We start from the raw sequence: 17,957 nt of genomic DNA, 5'->3' as shown, positions 1-17,957 counted from the left end.
TCACTGTCTAAAACATAAGATGCAAGTATAATCTGGAAATTATTAACATGCATAATTAGTTCTGAGATATACCTAGAAAGGGCAGATATGCTTACAGAGCGTTGCAATTTACAGATGGATCTTTAAGAGATAGTGGCATAAGTGCAACTTATGCTGCTGAAAAAGAAAAAGCTCCTATCCGGTCGCTACCCCTTCACCACTCACTTTGGTGGCTGGAGGGGTCTCTGTGGTGGTGGTCAAACTCCCAGGTGACACCTGAGCAGGAGTAGAGGAGGCAGAGGTTTTCAATGTGGGTAAAGTAGAAGATTCCAATCGGAGGGGCTGGCAGGCAGAGCGGGATGGGGGGGCGGTAACGTCTGATGACATCATTGGTTGATGTTGGAGGGCCCAGAGAGCCGGCAGCAGCAACAGGAAGGGGAAAGAGAGTGTGAGAGCAGGAGGCAAAGGGAGGACACGCAGGGATTGGAGTTGCAGGCAGAAGAAAGGGAAAGCAATGGGGGGAACTCAACGTGGTGGGGAGGAAGGGCAGTGCTCTGGCTGGATGCTCAGCCTGCTCCTCCTTATTTAAGCAGGGCGAGGCTGGGGATAAGGCAGACCTGTTCCAGGGAGAGTCTAGGATGATATCTGCTGAGGGGCTAGACTCAAGGAAGACAAACAGTCTGGCAGGAGGAAGAATTTTGGTGAGACTAACCCCCTCCCCTACATTTGAGGCCCAGGCAGCAAGGCAGGACTAGAGGCACTTGTCCTGTTGCCAGACTAGCCTTACCTTTCCAGTGCATTGTTAGAAGCACACTAAATGTAAAGTTGTGCCGTCGAGTCGGTGTCGACTCCTGGCGACCACAGAGCCCTGTGGTTGTCTTTGGTAGAATACAGGAGGGGTTTACCATTGCCATCTCCCACACAGTATGAGATGATGCCTTTCAGCATCTTCCTATATTGTTGATGCCTGATATAGGTGTTTCTCATTGTCTGGGAAACATACCAGCGGGGATTCGAACCAGCAACTTCTGGCTTGCTAATCAAGTCATTTCCCCACTGTACCATTAGAAGCACACTACAATCCCCTCTAAAGTAGTTCCAGATTTGGACCACTGTCTGTGGCTGTTAACTGAGAGAAAAGTACCAAGGCTAGGTCCAGAAGGAGGCAAGGTTAGGCATTTTCAGGGGCTCCATGACCAGTGCCCCTGTAGTGCTGTCATGCTCACTTTGCACAGAGGATCTAAAAGGGCCAGAGAGGTGATGGAGAGAATTCTTAGTTTGCATACCCTGCCTCTTCCAGGCTAAGGGGGTCAACTGAGAGTGCCTTGCCTGAGGATCCCCCAACTCCTGGAGCCAGAGAAGCATTGGGCCCAGAGAAGGACTCCTGGCAACACAGAAGCCAGTGATTAAAAAAAGGAGCTTGTTCTCTTTGATCACTAAGGGGGCACAGTCCATCCACTGTGGATCTGTAGTGTTGCATGTTACAGCACGTAAAAGGGGTAGGGATGCGCATGGAACCAGGAGAGGGTGGTTCAAGGGGGGGGCACATTTTAAGGATGGGGGAGGGTGTACTTACCCCTCCCTCTGCTTTCCCCCCGCCAGTGCTTGGTATTTGCAAAGTCCCATGGGGAGGCAGCGTGCCTCCCTGCTGCCCCATCCTCTCCCTGGCTGGAAATGGCTGGAAGTAGCTGGCATGCATCCGCACACTGGGCGCTTGCGCATGCCGTGCTTATGCACACCAGACATGCTCGCACATGAGCAGAAATGCAAATGAATGCCAAAAGATGGGGCATGCAAGGCAGTGCGAAACATTTCTCACAATATTATTTCACTGAAAGCATCTATGAAACATTTAAGGAACCAAGTAATTGTGGAGTCAATTAGCATTCATTGAGAATATGCAGTAGTTGCTAACTGAGGAGGGCACAGCATAATCGTAATCTATCTGCAGTCTGTTTCTTCCTTCCTTCCATGCAGGATTCCACTGTGGTATGTAAGAAGAAATGCTCACCTCCTGGAGATTGCATTAAGGCCAATGAACAGTGCTGCACGGAGTGTGTCTCGTATGTGTCTCCTGAGGAAGCAAAAGTGTGCAAGTTTGGCAACAAAGTCTTCCGGGTAAATGCCTTTAAAGGTGCCTCGCGGGTACCATTGCAACACTTGAATTATCATCAGGTTGCTATAAATTCAGAGCTGTGGTTTTACTTTTTAGCAGTGCAGAGAGGGCCCCTGCAGAAAGTATGTGGACAAAATAGTCAGATTAGTGAATTCTACAGTCCTGTACACCGATTCCTTTCTCCCTAGGCAGACAGCTGAGTTGCTGCCCCATGCTATAAAATGCATTATAATGATGCAATTCAGTTTCCCTTGCAAATTGATAGCCATGGAAAGGTATTTTCTCTGTGGCCTGCAGACAGTAGTACAGCCAAAAGGAAACCTCCACCCGCCCCCACAAGTGAGCCATAAGCTTAATTTGCTTTTCTGAACATAATTCAGTACACAGCTATAAGTACAGACAACACTTCATGGATCGGGAAGCTGTGCAGTCCTAATCCTCTCCTGCCCTCCTCCTACCCAAGGTCACTGGGGATTCCCTTCAAAATGCTTCCCATTTTATTGGGCGTCTGTTTGTTTTTTCAAGTGGTGCTGGGTTTCCCTCCCTGCACAACTCTCTGTTGGAACTGATTTCTGTCTCTGTGTGGACCATCTGTGCATGAAGAGATCCTGGGATCAGATGAAAAGTTAAATCCCTTATGCACACGGTATTTACCCAGCCAGTGCTGCTTTCCATTAATTTCTTTGCACAAAACTGCAATGTATGTAGGTCCTGGAAATCCTGTTTACATTAAATTGAGAGGAACTACTCTTAATTCAGTTAGCACTCAAAACACAGAAGAAAGGTTATGCACCCAAACGATCCTTTACAATCTTCAAATAGATAAATATAGTGCTTTCTTGTGATCATCATATTGGCTGGGATCCAAAGAGCTACTTTAGATGCACTCAGAAGGCTGGACTTTCTTTCTTTGAACAACACCCCTGTCACATACTGCTTTCGAAATACCCTCAGTTTCAAAGGTTTGAAATCTGCGGGGATGGGGGTTGCATCGTAAGAAGCACAAGCCCAAAGTCTCCCTGAGGTGGGCAGAACTAGTCTTGCAGATCTGTTATAGCCACACAGACTGCTATTCCATGGAACAAAGCAATTAAATTATTTTTTTTAAAAAAGGTATGTCTTCATAAATCATGGGTTAGTCCAGTATACTGCTTTTTACAGCAGCTAGGACATGCACAATTATGGTACGATTCATAACAATAGTTTTCTAATTCAATTATATGGTTGTCAGTATTTCTCACATCATGAGAATTCCATAGGTGTCTTTGGATTTTGTGGAAAATAATTTTGTGGGTTTTTTGTTTGCCTTTAAAACTTGCTTTTGTCTGTTCAGATCTGCTATTAATTTTACCAGATGTCCACTTGTGCTTAGTTTATTGCCACAGTTTTCAAAGCTGAAATTCTAAACAGAGGAACCTGAAAGGCATCCAGAGTCCCCAAATGAAATCACATTTGTGGGAGCCACTTTCTCTTTCACAGTCTCCTCTCTCTGCCTGTCTCTCAACATGTTTCAGGATCTTATCTGATTGTAAGGGTCATCTTTATATTTGAGAGAATACGATGTGCTTTCCAACTGTTCAAACAGCAGGATGGGAACCTAGAAGCAGCAAATGGCATGATTTTGCCATAAAAAGGAGGGAGGTGAAGGGGGAGTGTGTGAGTCCAAAGGTTGCATTGGCTCATGCATGGACAGTGCATATATGTACACTAACACTAAAACATGTTTCTTAAAGTTCCCGGGCCAGTTTCCCAAAAAGTGCTTGAACCACGGTTTGTGCACATCCCTAGTGTCTGCCATCTGTTCTCTTGACCCTTGCCCAACTTTTCATCTGGCAATTCCATTATTGGAGAGAGCCAATATTATGAATGCTTCTCTGAGGGAGAGCACGATACCTCCTTACCTGAAGGAGGCTCTCAATAGATTATACTTGAAGAAATCTCTATTGTATCCCGAGTAATAAGGCAATTGTAGACCTGTCTCTAATCTCCCATGGTAGATCAAGGTGATTGAGTGGGTGGTGGCATCTTGACTCCAGGAAGTCTTGGAAGAAACTGATTATCTAGACCCATTTCAAATGGGCTTTGGGGAAGGCTATGGGGTTGAGACTGCTTTGATTGGCCTAATGGATGATCTCCAGTTAGGCATAGACAGAGAGAGTGTGACACTGTTGGCCCTTTAGTATCTCTCAGTGGCTTTTGATACCATTGAGCATGGTATCCTGCTGGATTGCCTCAGGGAGTTGAGATAAGTTGGCACTGTTTTACAGTATTTTGCTCCTATCTCATGGACAGATTCCAGATGGTGTCTATTGGTGTCTCTGTTGCTTTTCAAAGTAAGAGCCACTGTATGGAGTTCCATCATAGTTGTGGAGACTACTGTTGAGATAACTGCTTCTGATACTTTTTAACATTTACATCAAACCACTGGAAGAGGTCATTAGGAGATTTGGTGCTGGGTATTACCAATATGCTGATGATACCCCAAGTCTATTTCTCCATACCATATTCACGAGGAAATGGCATAATTTCCCTAAAATGCTTGCTTGGAAGAGGTAATAGGCTGGATGAGGGATAAGAAACTGATAGTGGGGGGGTCAGGACTCAGGAGATGGTTTAGACCTGCCTGTTCTGGATCAGGTTACACTCCACCTGAAAGAACAACTTTCAGTATATGGTTTGGGAGCACTCCTGGACCCAAGGCTCTCCCTGGTTTCTCAGGTTGAGGTGGTAGCCAGGAGTGCATTTTATCAGATTTGGCTGATATGTCAACTACACCTAATCCTAGAGGGAAACAACCTTAAAATAGTGGTACATATGCTGGTATCCTCCAGGCTAGACTTCTGTAACACGTTCTGTGTAGGACTGCCTTTGTACATAGTCCAAAAACTACGGTTGGTGCAGAATGCAGCTGCCAGATTGGTCTCTGGCGTGATCTGAAGAGACCATATAACACAGATTTTTTTAAAAATTCAACTGGCTGCTGTTTTGTTCCTGAGCAAAATACAAAGTGCTGTGCTATTACCTATAAAGTCCTTAACAGCTTGTGTCCAAGGTATTTAAGAGAGTACCTTCTCTGTCATGAACCCTGCCACTTACTGATATAATGTGGGGAGGTTCAGTTACAGCTACCACTGTCATGTTTGGTGGCGACGTGGGATCAAGCCTTCTCTATGGCTGCCCCAGGGCTTTGGAATGTGCTCCAAAGAGCTTTTCCATCTGTGGTTGCCTTCAAAGGATTGCTTAAGACATACCTGTTTTCTCAGGCCTTTTGTTAAAACCGTTTTAAAAACTAACGACTTGAGAGTCGTGTTAGTTGATTTATAGATATAATAAATAAATATAGCAAACAAATATTGTGCTTGTGAAAGTGTGGCACTATCACTTTAAGAGAAGGAAGCTATTATGGAGGAACAGAGAGTTGCAAGCTAGGATAGATAAGTGTAAAATTCGTATGAATAAAGTTTTGTTTGCATTTGAAGTAACTCAAGGTATCTCTTCAGTTATTCATGAGCAACAGTGTAGTGTCTTCTGTCAAGATAAGGTTTGTGTGTGGAATTGATCAGAGCTGAGTGGAAGTCATTAGGGATGTGCACGAACCGGCGTTTGGCTGGTTTGGCGGCGGCGGCGGCGGCAGCGGCAGCGGCAGCGGGTGTGTGCATGTGTGTGTGTGTTACCTTTAAGGAGCAGAGAGGGTGCCCATCCCTCTGCCGCATTTCCCCCACTGGTGCTGTGGGCTTGCAACCCTGTTCAGCATCACACCGGAAGCGGCTGGTGTGCGTGTGCGCATCACACACATGCGCAGGCCACTTCTGGAGCAAAGCTGAATGGCGGTGCAGAGGGATACTAAGCAGCCCCACAGTACCGGTTTTGGCAACAGTGCTGGCGGGGGAAACACGGTGAGGGGATGGGCACCCTTCCTGCTCCTTAAAGGTAACCTTCCCCTGCTGCAGAACTGGCTGAACGCCGAACCAACGAACTGGTTCATTGGCTGTAAAAGGACCAACGAACCGGTACGTGCGCATCCCTAGAAGCCATATTGTTTCAGAAGGAGTAAACAATAACAAAAGGAAAGACATGATCGTTCTTAAATATATACATTATAAAATATAAATAAGAATATATTGACAAATCTTCACTTCCACTTTCCTGCATAAACAACCTTTCTTGTACTTTGAGTCATACAGACCCAGAACACCTCCTATTTAATTTGTGTTGTATTGCTATCTGTCCCACCTTCATTTAACCTCAATACATCAAAAGCTTCCATATGCCTGCTATAAAATAACTACTGCAGGACTATAGACTGGTGAGATGGAATACTTTAGGAACCATTTTTGACACATGCAATCCATAAAGAATGAGCCTGGGCATAGAGGAGTCATAGAGCATTTGGGAGGGAATGGGGAGGGGGTGGTGTAGGTACAGCAAGATATATCTGTACCTGCTAGAATTTGGGTAATTTTTGCTCTGTATCTGCTCTAAGCATTTTCAGATGTTTAGCAGATCAGATGTCTGCCCTAGCACTGTAACTAATCTGAATTTGAATTCATAATTAAGTATGTTTCTGGGTTAAAACAGAATGATGCCACATCTGCAAATAAATTCTCTGTATCCTTAATCAGATAGTTTCACGTGTGGTAACTTAAACATGCCAATCACATGGCCATATTGAATCAGATTTTTATAATTATGTTATCCTGAATGAAACAATCTTGACACTGTCTAATTGCAACCTGAATGTATTTCAAGAGACGATACAACTAATCAGGCTTTTAACAGAAAATTCTAGCAGATCTTTATTAATAATACGCCTCTATCTGTAAGGATTACAGTGAAAAATTATTGCTGATGAGCTTCCATCCTTAATCCAACTGGGTGGAGGTGAACACCTCATAATCAGTTTAGACTAAACAATGACATAACTCCAGCAGGGAGAGTGTTGCTTTCCCCTTGTATAAAAGGATGATGCATTACTGGAATGGCTTCGTTCTGTTGCCCCAGCTGATGGCTGTATCATGTTCTCCCTCCTGCAGGATGGAGAGATGTGGTCCTCCGTTAACTGCACCATCTGTGCTTGTGTGAAAGGCAAGACAGAATGTCGCAAGAAGCAGTGCATTCCAGTCACCAGCTGCCCTCATGTGAGTGTTATAATGAGTGTGTTTTCTTTCTCTTGTTTAGTAATTTGCAGAGCTTTTTAGTAGAAACCTTGGCAGACTTGACGCATGCAGTCTTGGGGAACCATTGTGAGACTGAGCTCTGTGACAGACTGAAATATTCAGAGCAATGTAGCCCTGTCTCTTTCCTAGCTATTTCTTCTTGCCATGAAGCCTTCGGCTTCCTCCAAACATTTCTGTGTTCAAGTAACTTTTCCTGTTTATGCATCAGCCACTCCTCTTTCTTCTATACATATCTCATTTTTTGCTTGCCTTCAGGAGATGTATTACTTCACAAGCATTCCAATTCATTTAATAAGTATCCCTTTAAAAATGCTTGGAGCCGACTGAGTACACTTATTTGGAAGTTTGCCCTATTGGTTTTACTGAAACTTAATTGCCCTGAAGTTATTGAGCTATTGTGATTAGTGGGGGAGAGTGTGAGGGAAGAAAAATATATTTATGTTGTCAGTATCTGTCTGTCTATCTGTCTATCTATCGTATATACCACCTGATGTGTACATATCTAAGCAGTGTACATAATACAAATTACAGGTGGACCTTGGTATTCACAGAGGTTCCATTCTCCACTATCACCATGGATAGTGAAAAAATGAATATTGAGTCATTAAAGTCTATGGGGTTGCATGGGTTAAGTTCCTGGAGGCATGAAAATCTTGTAAAAATCAAGGGCGGGGGTAGCTTAAAGTAAAGTGCCCTACCATGCTCCGTGGGCCTCCAGCAATACCCTACAGAAATCCAGACTTTGCCATTATTCGACGGTTTTTCATTGGAGAATGGGTTTTTAAAAACTGAACAACCCATAAAATGGCTCCCATGCACAAAATGGCAGCTGGAAATGACCTCCAAGGTAATTTCTGGCCACCCCCTGACCGGTAGATATGTAGATTTAACCTGTCCCCGCTCTTTTTCACGTATCCCAAGGTTGGGTGTCAGTTCCCCGACTACAGATACAAAAATCCGCACATGCATCCTTGGGTAACAAGGTTTGCCTGTACAATATAAAAATATAAAAAACAAAACACTTTCACAGAATAAAAACAAATAAAAATATATAGGACCAATGCCACCTACATTCACATGTGGCAACGTTGCTGAATGAATTGCAGTTAATGGCCTCAGGTTTGCATTGATCTGTCTATATTTGTGTGAAGGATCTCTCCAGGATCCATATCTGTTGTGTAGATTGGTCTGTCCTTGTGTGAACCTATAGTGTATGTGTGTGTGTGTCTGTCTGTCTGTCTGTCTATCCATCTATCCATCACAATGCTGTATAATGCATCTTAAAAACAGCAAAGCAACAAAAACAACAGCATTGTAATTAAGTCCCACCTGCCAGTTCCCTTCATTTTTTAGGACCCACAGTCATGGGTGTAACCACTATAGGTTATTGGTGCATGTGCACACTTAGTTACATGCTCCCTCTTATGTGAAGATAAACACACATAAGTCTAAGCACATTTGCATGTGGTAAATTGGGTGTCACGACCAAGCCACCTAATGGTACAGAGGGAAATGACTTAATTAGCAAGCCAGAGGTTGCTGGTTCGAATCCCCGCTGGTATGTTTCTCAGACTATGGGAAACACCTATATCGGGCAGCAGCGATATAGGAGGATGCTGAAAGGCATCATCTCATACTGCACGGGAGATGGCAATGGTAAACCCCTCCTGTATTCTACCAAAGAGAACCACAGGGCTCTGTAGTTGCCAGGTCTCAACACGGACTCGATGGCACAACTTTACCACATGTGTGAACTGGTTCTACTTTGAAGAAACGAAAAAAATAGTTTATATAGTTGTCTGCATGTGGCCCTGAAATGCAAATCGTTTGAAAAGCAAGTAATGGATTTCTAATGGATTAGGATCGTTTTAGACTTTTTGGAAAAGCAAGTTCTCTGATGCTTATGGAAATCACAGAGGAAATTATACAACAGTGTAATTCTATGATTAGAATTATTTTAATCATAGAATAATGTGATTCTATAGAATAGAATAGTGTAATTCTATGGCACAATAGAATTTTTGAGTTGGAATGTATCTTTTGAAGTTTTCTGGTCCAACCCCCTTCTTAATGCAATTAATTGCTATATCATCCCTAACAAATGGTTGTCTAGCCTCTGTCTGAAAACCTCCAGTGAAGGAGAGCCCACCACTACACAAGGCAAACTGTTCCACTGTTGAACAGCTCTTACAGTTAGGAAATTCTTCCTAATGTTTATTGTATTCCAATCCATTGTTTCTAGTCCTACCCTCAGGAGCAACAGAGAACAAGTCCTTTCCTCCTTCTGTGAGACAACCCTCCAGATATTTGAAGATAGTTATCAGATCTCCCCTTTGACTTCTCTGCTTAAATGTACCCTCCCAACCTTCCTCATAGGACTTGGTTTTCAGACCCCTCTTATGTGAACTTGTCCATAGTTATCTAGCTATCTGTTTTCTTATTCTGTGTTCAGTGCTGGAATCATTCCAACACAAGCTAAATAAGCTGCAGCTTAGACCCTCATATTGTGTGGGGCCTCTGAATACCAATAAAATAAAATAAAAAGATGAGATTTTGAGTTTTACATAACACTTTGTAGAAAAATAAATCAGAAGAAAGTGGAAAAAAATACTCTAAAACAGATTGTGAGCCCTTTAGGGACAGGTGACCATCTTATTTAAGTATTTTCCTATCTAAACCGCTTTGATAACTTTAGTCGAAGAGCGGTATATAAATATCCGTAGTAGTAGTAGTAGGCATTATTGTTCTGATAAGACAAAAATATACCTGTATGGCTACACAATTATTTATCTTACAGGAGGTTTGTTCACACGACCCACGGGGCTTAGACTCCCACAGGAGTGCCCACACTCCCACAGGAGCGCCACTGTTGAGAGTGGTGCAGTGAGAGAGAGGCCAGGGGAAGATGCCCGGCCTCCAGGAATCCCACAATGCACCATCCTGCTTGTGTGGTCCATTGTGGCCATTCTAAAGGTCATGACACTCCTTCCCCTAGCCTCTATGGTAGCATGGGCTGTCGGTAGCCTGTGCTGCCACACAACCAGGAGGTTGGGGTATGAGGGCACATACACACCCTCCTATGTTTCTGTGTAAGGATGTTATCCAATATTGAAGCAGAGTTAACTGTCTTAACTTTGCTTAGAATGTGATACTTTAAAATTTGTTGATAAACAACATGCTCATTCACTGTGTACAGTCATCATATATTACTAGATGGGTATATTTCCTCACATAGTTACAGTTTGTTATTAATCTGAATCGGTCGCACCAGTCAACAGCATTACTATCTTTGAGTTATTTGATGCATTAGGGCCTAGAGGCGTTTGAGTCTATCACTCATTAATTGGACCGTCTCTTCCACCCAAACCTGCTTTGTGCTTGTTACTGGAGGCAGGAAAGCCATGTAGAAGACCCAAGAGAGAAAGGGGTTAGGGTTTAACTGAGTTGCACAACTTTGGCCCTCCTGCAGATGTTGGACTACAACTCCCATCATTCCTGACTATTGGCCACTGTGGATGAAGATGATGGGAATTATAGTTCAATAATAGCTGAAGGGCCAAAGTTGCACAGCCCTGGGGTTGAGCAAGCCCTTGGATGCTCTCTCACATGTGTAATGCATAATGCAAGTTGTATGTAGGATGCACAAATACCCCTAAGCCTGGAGGATTCCACGACTGCTATGCTCCTCCCTTGAATGCCTTTTGTCGGGGAGATTCATATTAGAAATAGTGTACAAGATGTGGAAGCCTCTAGGCCCCATTGGCTGTCCAGTAATGTCATCTGGTGTGTGAAGGGCTTATGGTTGTTGTTGTTGTGGTTGTTTTAAGGATGAGCCACTTTTAGCCTTTCTCCAGCCCCATCTGGGCCTGGAGCTCAAAAGCAGAACTCCAAAATCCAGTCTGTAGGACTCTGCTTTATGGATTTCAGAGGCAGCTCTAAATTTAGATTGTCTGGCATTACAGTATTTTTAGTGATCTACTCTGTGAATATATTTTGAATCTATGAAAGTGAGGCGAGTTTCAAATTTATTCAGGGCATGCTGTCCCATGCCTAACACAGACAGCATTACATTTTTATACACATCTGTTATTCTTACAAACAAACAAACAAACAAAAAAGAAAAGTTGCTGGTCTTACTCCAGTGCCAAATGAGGCACAAAACAACAGCAGCTGCTTCTATTGCACAACAGAACACCAGCAAAAGCTCCTAATTACTTTTGTCTTCAAAACAGGGAGGGAGGGAGGGAGAGAGACCCCTTGGATATAAAACTGAAACTCTTATAAAAAGTCAGGAAGAAAAAGATCCTACAAAATTCTTTACTCTCAAATGCAGTCTGCTTATAAATATTCATAGACAAAAATGGAATTGCATCTCTTAGCCCACTCCTAAGGGAACCTTCAATGCTAATGAACTTTAGCAGCACATGTTAGTAATAATTGACTTCCTTATTCTACAAGACAAAAACAGGATCCCCTGCCAGCGAGGTGGCTCAAGTAACCAGCCTTAGCAGGTTGGCTTGCAGACCCTAATTTTGCTTGAATTCCTGCCACTTCAAACCTAGATGATGACTACAGCCCTTTTGTGAAAACAGAGATGCATGACTCTCTGATGCATTTAAGAGGTATTCTGCTGTGTATCTCCCATCCATTCTAGTGCTGTTTGCCCAATTAAGTATTAATGTTTGGGAGATGGTTGGAGGGGATGCATTGCAGGTAGGTTGTGGTGCTCCCATTAAAGGGATATGAAAGTGGTTTGTTATAGTAGATGAGAGGTGCACAACTCAAATGCCCTGTGGGTCAAAAATAACCATGACTTTTCATGTGTGGGCCTGAGGCCAATTTTTAGGTCACCGATTATTAAATTAAAATAAACACTTAATATTAATTAATTAATTTACTCAAATAAAATGAAATTAATTAAAATTAAACTTTTGAAGTTCTGGCAGGCCAAGATTAATCAAATTAAAATAAATTGAATTAAAATTCATTTTAATAAAATACATAAATACAATGCAATATGTACAAAATACATAACAATAACATGCATTGCTCTTCCTTTCCACCTGCTCAGCCACCGCCGCAACCCAACTACTGTGGGCAGCAGCAGGAGGGATGGCGAGATGGTGCAATACTGCAGTAGCGGCAGAGGCACCGCCGCTTGCTTCCCCCGGCTCCTGAGCCCTCCACGTGGCTCACTTTCTTCCTGGATCCCGGGCCCCTTGGCTACTGTTGGGGCCAGGAGCTTCCTGGAAATGAGGGCGTTCATGTGCCCTGAAGGAGATTCAGAGTGCATGCATGTCCTCATTCCTAGCACGCTCCTGGCTGCAATGGAAGTGGAGGGTCTGGGAGCCCGGGCTCCCAGGCCCTTAACCTCCATTGGGGTTGGGAGCTCCTCCTCCATTGACGGCTGGGAGCATGCTGAGAATGAGGACGCACATGTGCCCTGTATCTCTTTCAGGGAGCATGTTGTGTGCCCTCATTTGCAGGACGTTCTCAGCCCCGACAGCAGCCAAGGGGCTCTGGAGCCAGGGGAAGTAAGCAGGGAGAAAGCAAGCCACATGGAGGGCTCAGGAGCTGGGGGAGGTGAGTGGCGGTGCCTCTGCCAACACAGTACCAGTGTGCCACTGCTCCTGCTGCCGGCCCATGGGAGTTGCCAAGAAAAACATGCTTGCCAGCCGGATCTGGCCCACAGGCCATATGTTGTGCACCCCTGCAGTAGATGCTATATCAGGGAGTAAACATATTATGAGTAACTCAGAGCAAAATGACAGCACATAGGCTTGACTTGCTAAGAGAGCAGATTGTGAAGGGCTATCATTATTGGATGGACAGGGCCAAAGTCCTCTTTATACACCCTACTTGCTTGCTAGGCATTACTTTCACATTACATTTTTAAAACCTCATCCATCCTCCAAGGAGTTCTAAGCAGTGGTTGACAGCCAGAGCAACGGACTGCACACAGGAGGATGTTGCGTTTGTGCAAAGCTATTGTGTGCTAGCTAATTGCACTACCTCTGGAGCCTCCATTCCAGACTAAAGTTCTGCAGTTGTTGCACACCCCATTTCTTTTAAGGGAACCTTTGCACAAAAGTGCTGCAGTACAATTCTGCAAATCCCTATTTTTTAGCGCAGGTAAGCCATCCTTTTGTGCTAATGTAACTTTGCTTGTTCCACATGTGGTTCATTGCTCTGGATGTTGGCCAGTGTCCATTGCCCTCTCTTTGATCTGCAAAACAACCCTGAATGAGGCTTTGAAGCCAGGTCTCCTTGCCCTAAGACTGTTAGTCTCTAGCCACTACACCACACTGGCTCTAAAGGCACAGGCTTACTATGAAGCAGGCTTTGTCAAGAGTCTGCCCCAGAAATTGCCCTCAGCGCTAGGGCAGAGCCTTGGAAAAAGTTAATTATTTCCTTATTTATAAGTGAAGTGGTAAAATAGAAGAGCCATATGTGGAAGGTATTTTCATCACTATTGGGTAACCACAGCTCATGAGCTCAACACATTAGGGGTGACTATGGATGATCTATCACTTGGTAAACTGGTTTTCTGTGTTGTCCTGCCAAGTGTGGGAGGACATTTTCTCACATATCTGGGTCTCAGGAATCCAGTGAAATAGGGAGATGGTAAAAGCAATGAGCCTTCCACACCACTTGGAGCGACAATCTGAATAGCTAGTTTACGGAGTGTTTATATGGCTAGCTCTCAGAGTGAGGCTTCCAGAAAGAGATTAACTCCTACCTGTCTCTAAAAAAGAAATTAGACTCTTTTAAGCAATAGGAATAACTGTCCTGTGGAGGGTGCCTGAATTTCTCCACAAGTTTCAGTCAACCAGCCATCACTGACCTTCCAAAATTAACTTTTAAATTAGATTCTCAGGCTGAGATCCAGAGAACAGCACAGCTATGTGCCCAAAGGGGCTTGGGCCTTTTGTTTCTCACTCACATGGGGAAATTTGAAAAGCAGTATAAAGAGACCTGTTACATAAAGAAAAAATTGTGTGTGTGGTGGTGGTGGGGCGGGGGGAGGGTTGGGAATCCTCATTGGGCCCACCTAAGCCCTTGGGCATGCCTAAAGTAGCTCTTTGAATCCTGGCCAGAAGTCTCTAATTTGAATGAAATTAGTTAAGCTTTTTTTAAAAAAAGGATTTGACTGAGGATTCCAAAAACCAAATACCATATGTTCCTTAATTTTAGCCACTGCTGTTGCTGCCAGAATTTGTAATGAAGGTTTGGCCTCTGCAGCTTATTAAATGAAGATTTGAACCATGTCTTTATTTGAAATATAGGAATCATTTACAGATTCAAATAAGATTAAAACAGCATTTGACTGTCCACTGAGCCTGGAGTGCTGGAAAATTTATTCTATCCTCAAACATGCAATGGAACTGCTGCAATAGAGTACTGTTTTTACTCTAAGGTAACTTACTGAAGGAGCTAGGTTAGTTTATTTTGCCAGATTAGAGCCTGTAGGCAACGTGGATGGGACTTGGCCATGGACCATTTGTTCAGCTGCTTCACACATGCACATAACACAAACCAACCACTTTAACCTTCTTGAAGTATTGGGCAAAGGCCTGAATAGCTCCCTCACCACAAAGTTCTACAGCTGCTTATTAATGCAGGGAATTTCTTGTAGCACTTTTGTTCAAACACTGGTGTTTATTCAAACATTGGTGCTTATTTCTTTTCCTTTAACTTTACTTTTTATGGGAAAATGCCACTGGATGTTGTATTAAAGCACCATCAGGAAATTCCAGAAGTTAAAATCAAACACGTGATAACTATGGCACATTGTGCCTATGCAACATTTTCAGTTCCCTGGCCACCATATTTACTTTTTATATCTTACTGCAGCGGTATCGGCTGTTGTTCTCGCCTTAAAGCTTCTGTGGAAGGAAAAAGTTGAAGTAAATCGTGTTTTTTTACATTGGCAATATTTAGAAAAATGTCAAAAGACAATCTTTAGACCTTGACTATAAAACCTAAAGGACAAAAGCAAAATACTATTAGAGATAACTCATTCTTTGTGATGATCTACTGGTTTCTGTAAAAGTGTGCAAGATCTCATCCAGGTTTGAGTTCCATCTGTTCCACTATTTTGTCTTTTAAAAAAAATCTAGTATTCCAAATATAACTAGTACGTAAGTAAATTATTACAGTCCTTGGATGAACTTAACTTTTAAAATAATACAATTATAATTTACAAAATATTCAAATTGCTAATACAAGCTCTACGAAGTTTGGATGCAACAAAACAGAACTTGGCCACATTTATAGAAGTAAGAAGTTTAAAATTTGACAGTAAAAAATCCAAGTAAAATTGATCTGTATGGCCAGGATGGTTCTTTAAGAGAGGAGCAATAAACTTAATACGAGCATCCCTATAAAATTGACAATACAAAATAACATGAAGAACTGACTCTATGTCCCCTGAGCCACAAGGGCAACGACACAGTGTATATGGAACTCGTTTATATTTCTCATCTAGGAGTGCAGAGAGAAGGGCGTTCAAATGAGCAAGGGTCAGTGCTCTCCTAAACTTAGGTAAAAACATATGGTCCAAGTATTTAGCCGGTTTGTGGCTGAAGTTTTGAGGGCCTATATAGATTCCCCTTGGTAGTCGAGCACACTCCTCCTGCAGATTTATATCCAATAGTTGTTGCCTAACAAAACATATCGCCTGGTCTAAACCCCTCCCTATAAGATTTTCTTGGGATGTGCCCAGTTGATGCAATTTCATTTTTAGAGCTATTTCCCATTTAGATATAAAACTGTCAATTAATACTAAAGGTGCTAAACTGACTGGGAAGAAAACCAAATGCAGCCAGAGTTTGATTATACAAAACCAGGCTTTCATTTTCAAGGTGGTAACCCCAACCTCTCTACGGAGAGCCACATTAGCTGTGCCTCTGGGGGCTTGAAGGATGGCCCTTAAGAATTTGTTTTGGACTGCTTCTAAGGTTGTAAAATTATCAAAAGGCCCAATTTGTGCACCATAAAGAATCTGAGGGTATATTTTAGCCTTCAATAATTTGACAGCCGCTGGGACACCTCTCAAGAAGTAAAAAGATTTAATCACATTTGCTGTCTATTGGGCACTGTGAGAAACAAAGCTAAGATGAGCTTTCCAGGATCCACTGGCGTGAAATACAACCTCTAAATACTTGAAAACTTTGACCTGCTCAATGTTATGTCCATTTATGGGTTTGGGGGCGTTTTGCTAAAACCATCACCTTAGTCTTGGTATAGTTTACCTCCAAGGCCTCCTTCACAGTATAAGAACTCAAGGAAGTTAAGGCACGGCTTAACCCTATCTTGGTTTGAGATAATAGGACAATATTGTCAGCATAAAGCAATAACGAAACATGCCTATTCGCAAGTTTAGGGGGATGAAGAGCAAGGTCATTCAGATGAAAAACTATTGAATTTATATAAAAATTGAATAAAACAGGGGCAATAATACAACCTTGTCGTACTCCTCTATAAGTAGGTATCTTAGCCGAGAGATGCCCTTTCCTAGTACACCGCACTCTGAGGGGGTGTTCTGATGAAGATTGTAGATTAATAAAAGTAAATGTGAATCTATTGATGCTTCCTTTAACTTCGTCCAAACTCTATCTCTGGAAATAGAATTGAAAGCGGTTTTAAAATCTATAAATGCAGCATACAGGGAGGACTTAGGCGAGGAGGAATATTTCTCAGCTAAGTATTGTAAAATAAATACTTGCTGTGTTGTCGAATATCCTTCTCGAAATCCCGCTTACTCAGCAGATAAGATATCCTGAGTATCCAGCCATTCCTGTAATTTCCCCAGGAGGTGTCTAGCATAGAGTTTACTGATAATGCTAAGAAGACTAATCGGGTGATAGTTATTAGGATTCTCCCTTGATCCTTTCATGTAAATTGGGACTATTATCGAGACACCCCAATCCTCAGGCATTTTTGCAGTCGCATCTATGAACGTAAATAAGGAAGCAAGAAGAGGATCCCACCAATCAAGGTTGTTGCAAATAATTTCAATTGTGATACAGTCGATTCCAGAATCCTTACCCGTCTTACATTTTTTAACCAAAGCTTCAACTTCCAAGACAGTGACTGGGCTCCAGCGCGGAAGTTGGTCTGGCTTATAATCAATTATAGCCATGTGGGAGCCCCCACATATAACTAATATAAGGAGAGTGCATCCTGTTAGAAGTGAGATATTTAAAGTAGGGATGTGCAATTCAATTCAATCTTGAATCAATTTGGGTTGAATCAGGGGCAATCCAGTTATTCGACCTCGAATCGAATCAGCCTCAAAATAAAGGGCCCGATTTGGGGCTGAAGACAATCGCCCCCAATTCAATCCAAATAGATTTGAGTGCCATTTTGAGGCCTGTACTGCAGGGAAAACAGGCCTCAGAATGACCCCTTTTCCCCGGGGAGAGCTGGACTACAAATTGGGGGCAAGACCGCCACTCTGGACTTAGTGTGTCAGTCTGCCTTGGAGGACTGGTCTACCGAATAGACTATTGATATGAGTGAATAGATTTGGGTGATTTGAGAGTGATTCATTGAGATAGACATCCAAGCCAGCGGTTTTTGATGAATCAATTTGATGATTCTGATTCAAGCTTGAATTGAATGGAAGAATATCATTCATTCACACCTCTATTCTAAAGCATTGCTCTTAGCACCGCAGTAAC

General features: G+C 42.9%; 1 protein-coding gene across 3 annotated transcripts in view; it reads left to right on the top strand.

The window, feature by feature from the left end:
- BMPER (BMP binding endothelial regulator) overlaps positions 1-17,957 on the top strand; it is a 297,532-nt gene that overhangs the window by 158,966 nt on the left and 120,609 nt on the right. For all 3 annotated transcript variants that reach the window (XM_053264967.1, XM_053264966.1, XM_053264968.1), the window contains 2 exons: positions 1,957-2,097; positions 7,129-7,233. In XM_053264967.1, the coding sequence (XP_053120942.1) occupies positions 1,957-2,097; positions 7,129-7,233 (246 nt within the window). The remainder of the gene's footprint in view (positions 1-1,956; positions 2,098-7,128; positions 7,234-17,957) is intronic.

Source organism: Hemicordylus capensis, chromosome 6 (assembly GCF_027244095.1).
Source record: "Hemicordylus capensis ecotype Gifberg chromosome 6, rHemCap1.1.pri, whole genome shotgun sequence".
NCBI lineage: Eukaryota > Metazoa > Chordata > Lepidosauria > Squamata > Cordylidae > Hemicordylus > Hemicordylus capensis.
This window is presented reverse-complemented; position numbering and strand designations above follow the sequence as displayed.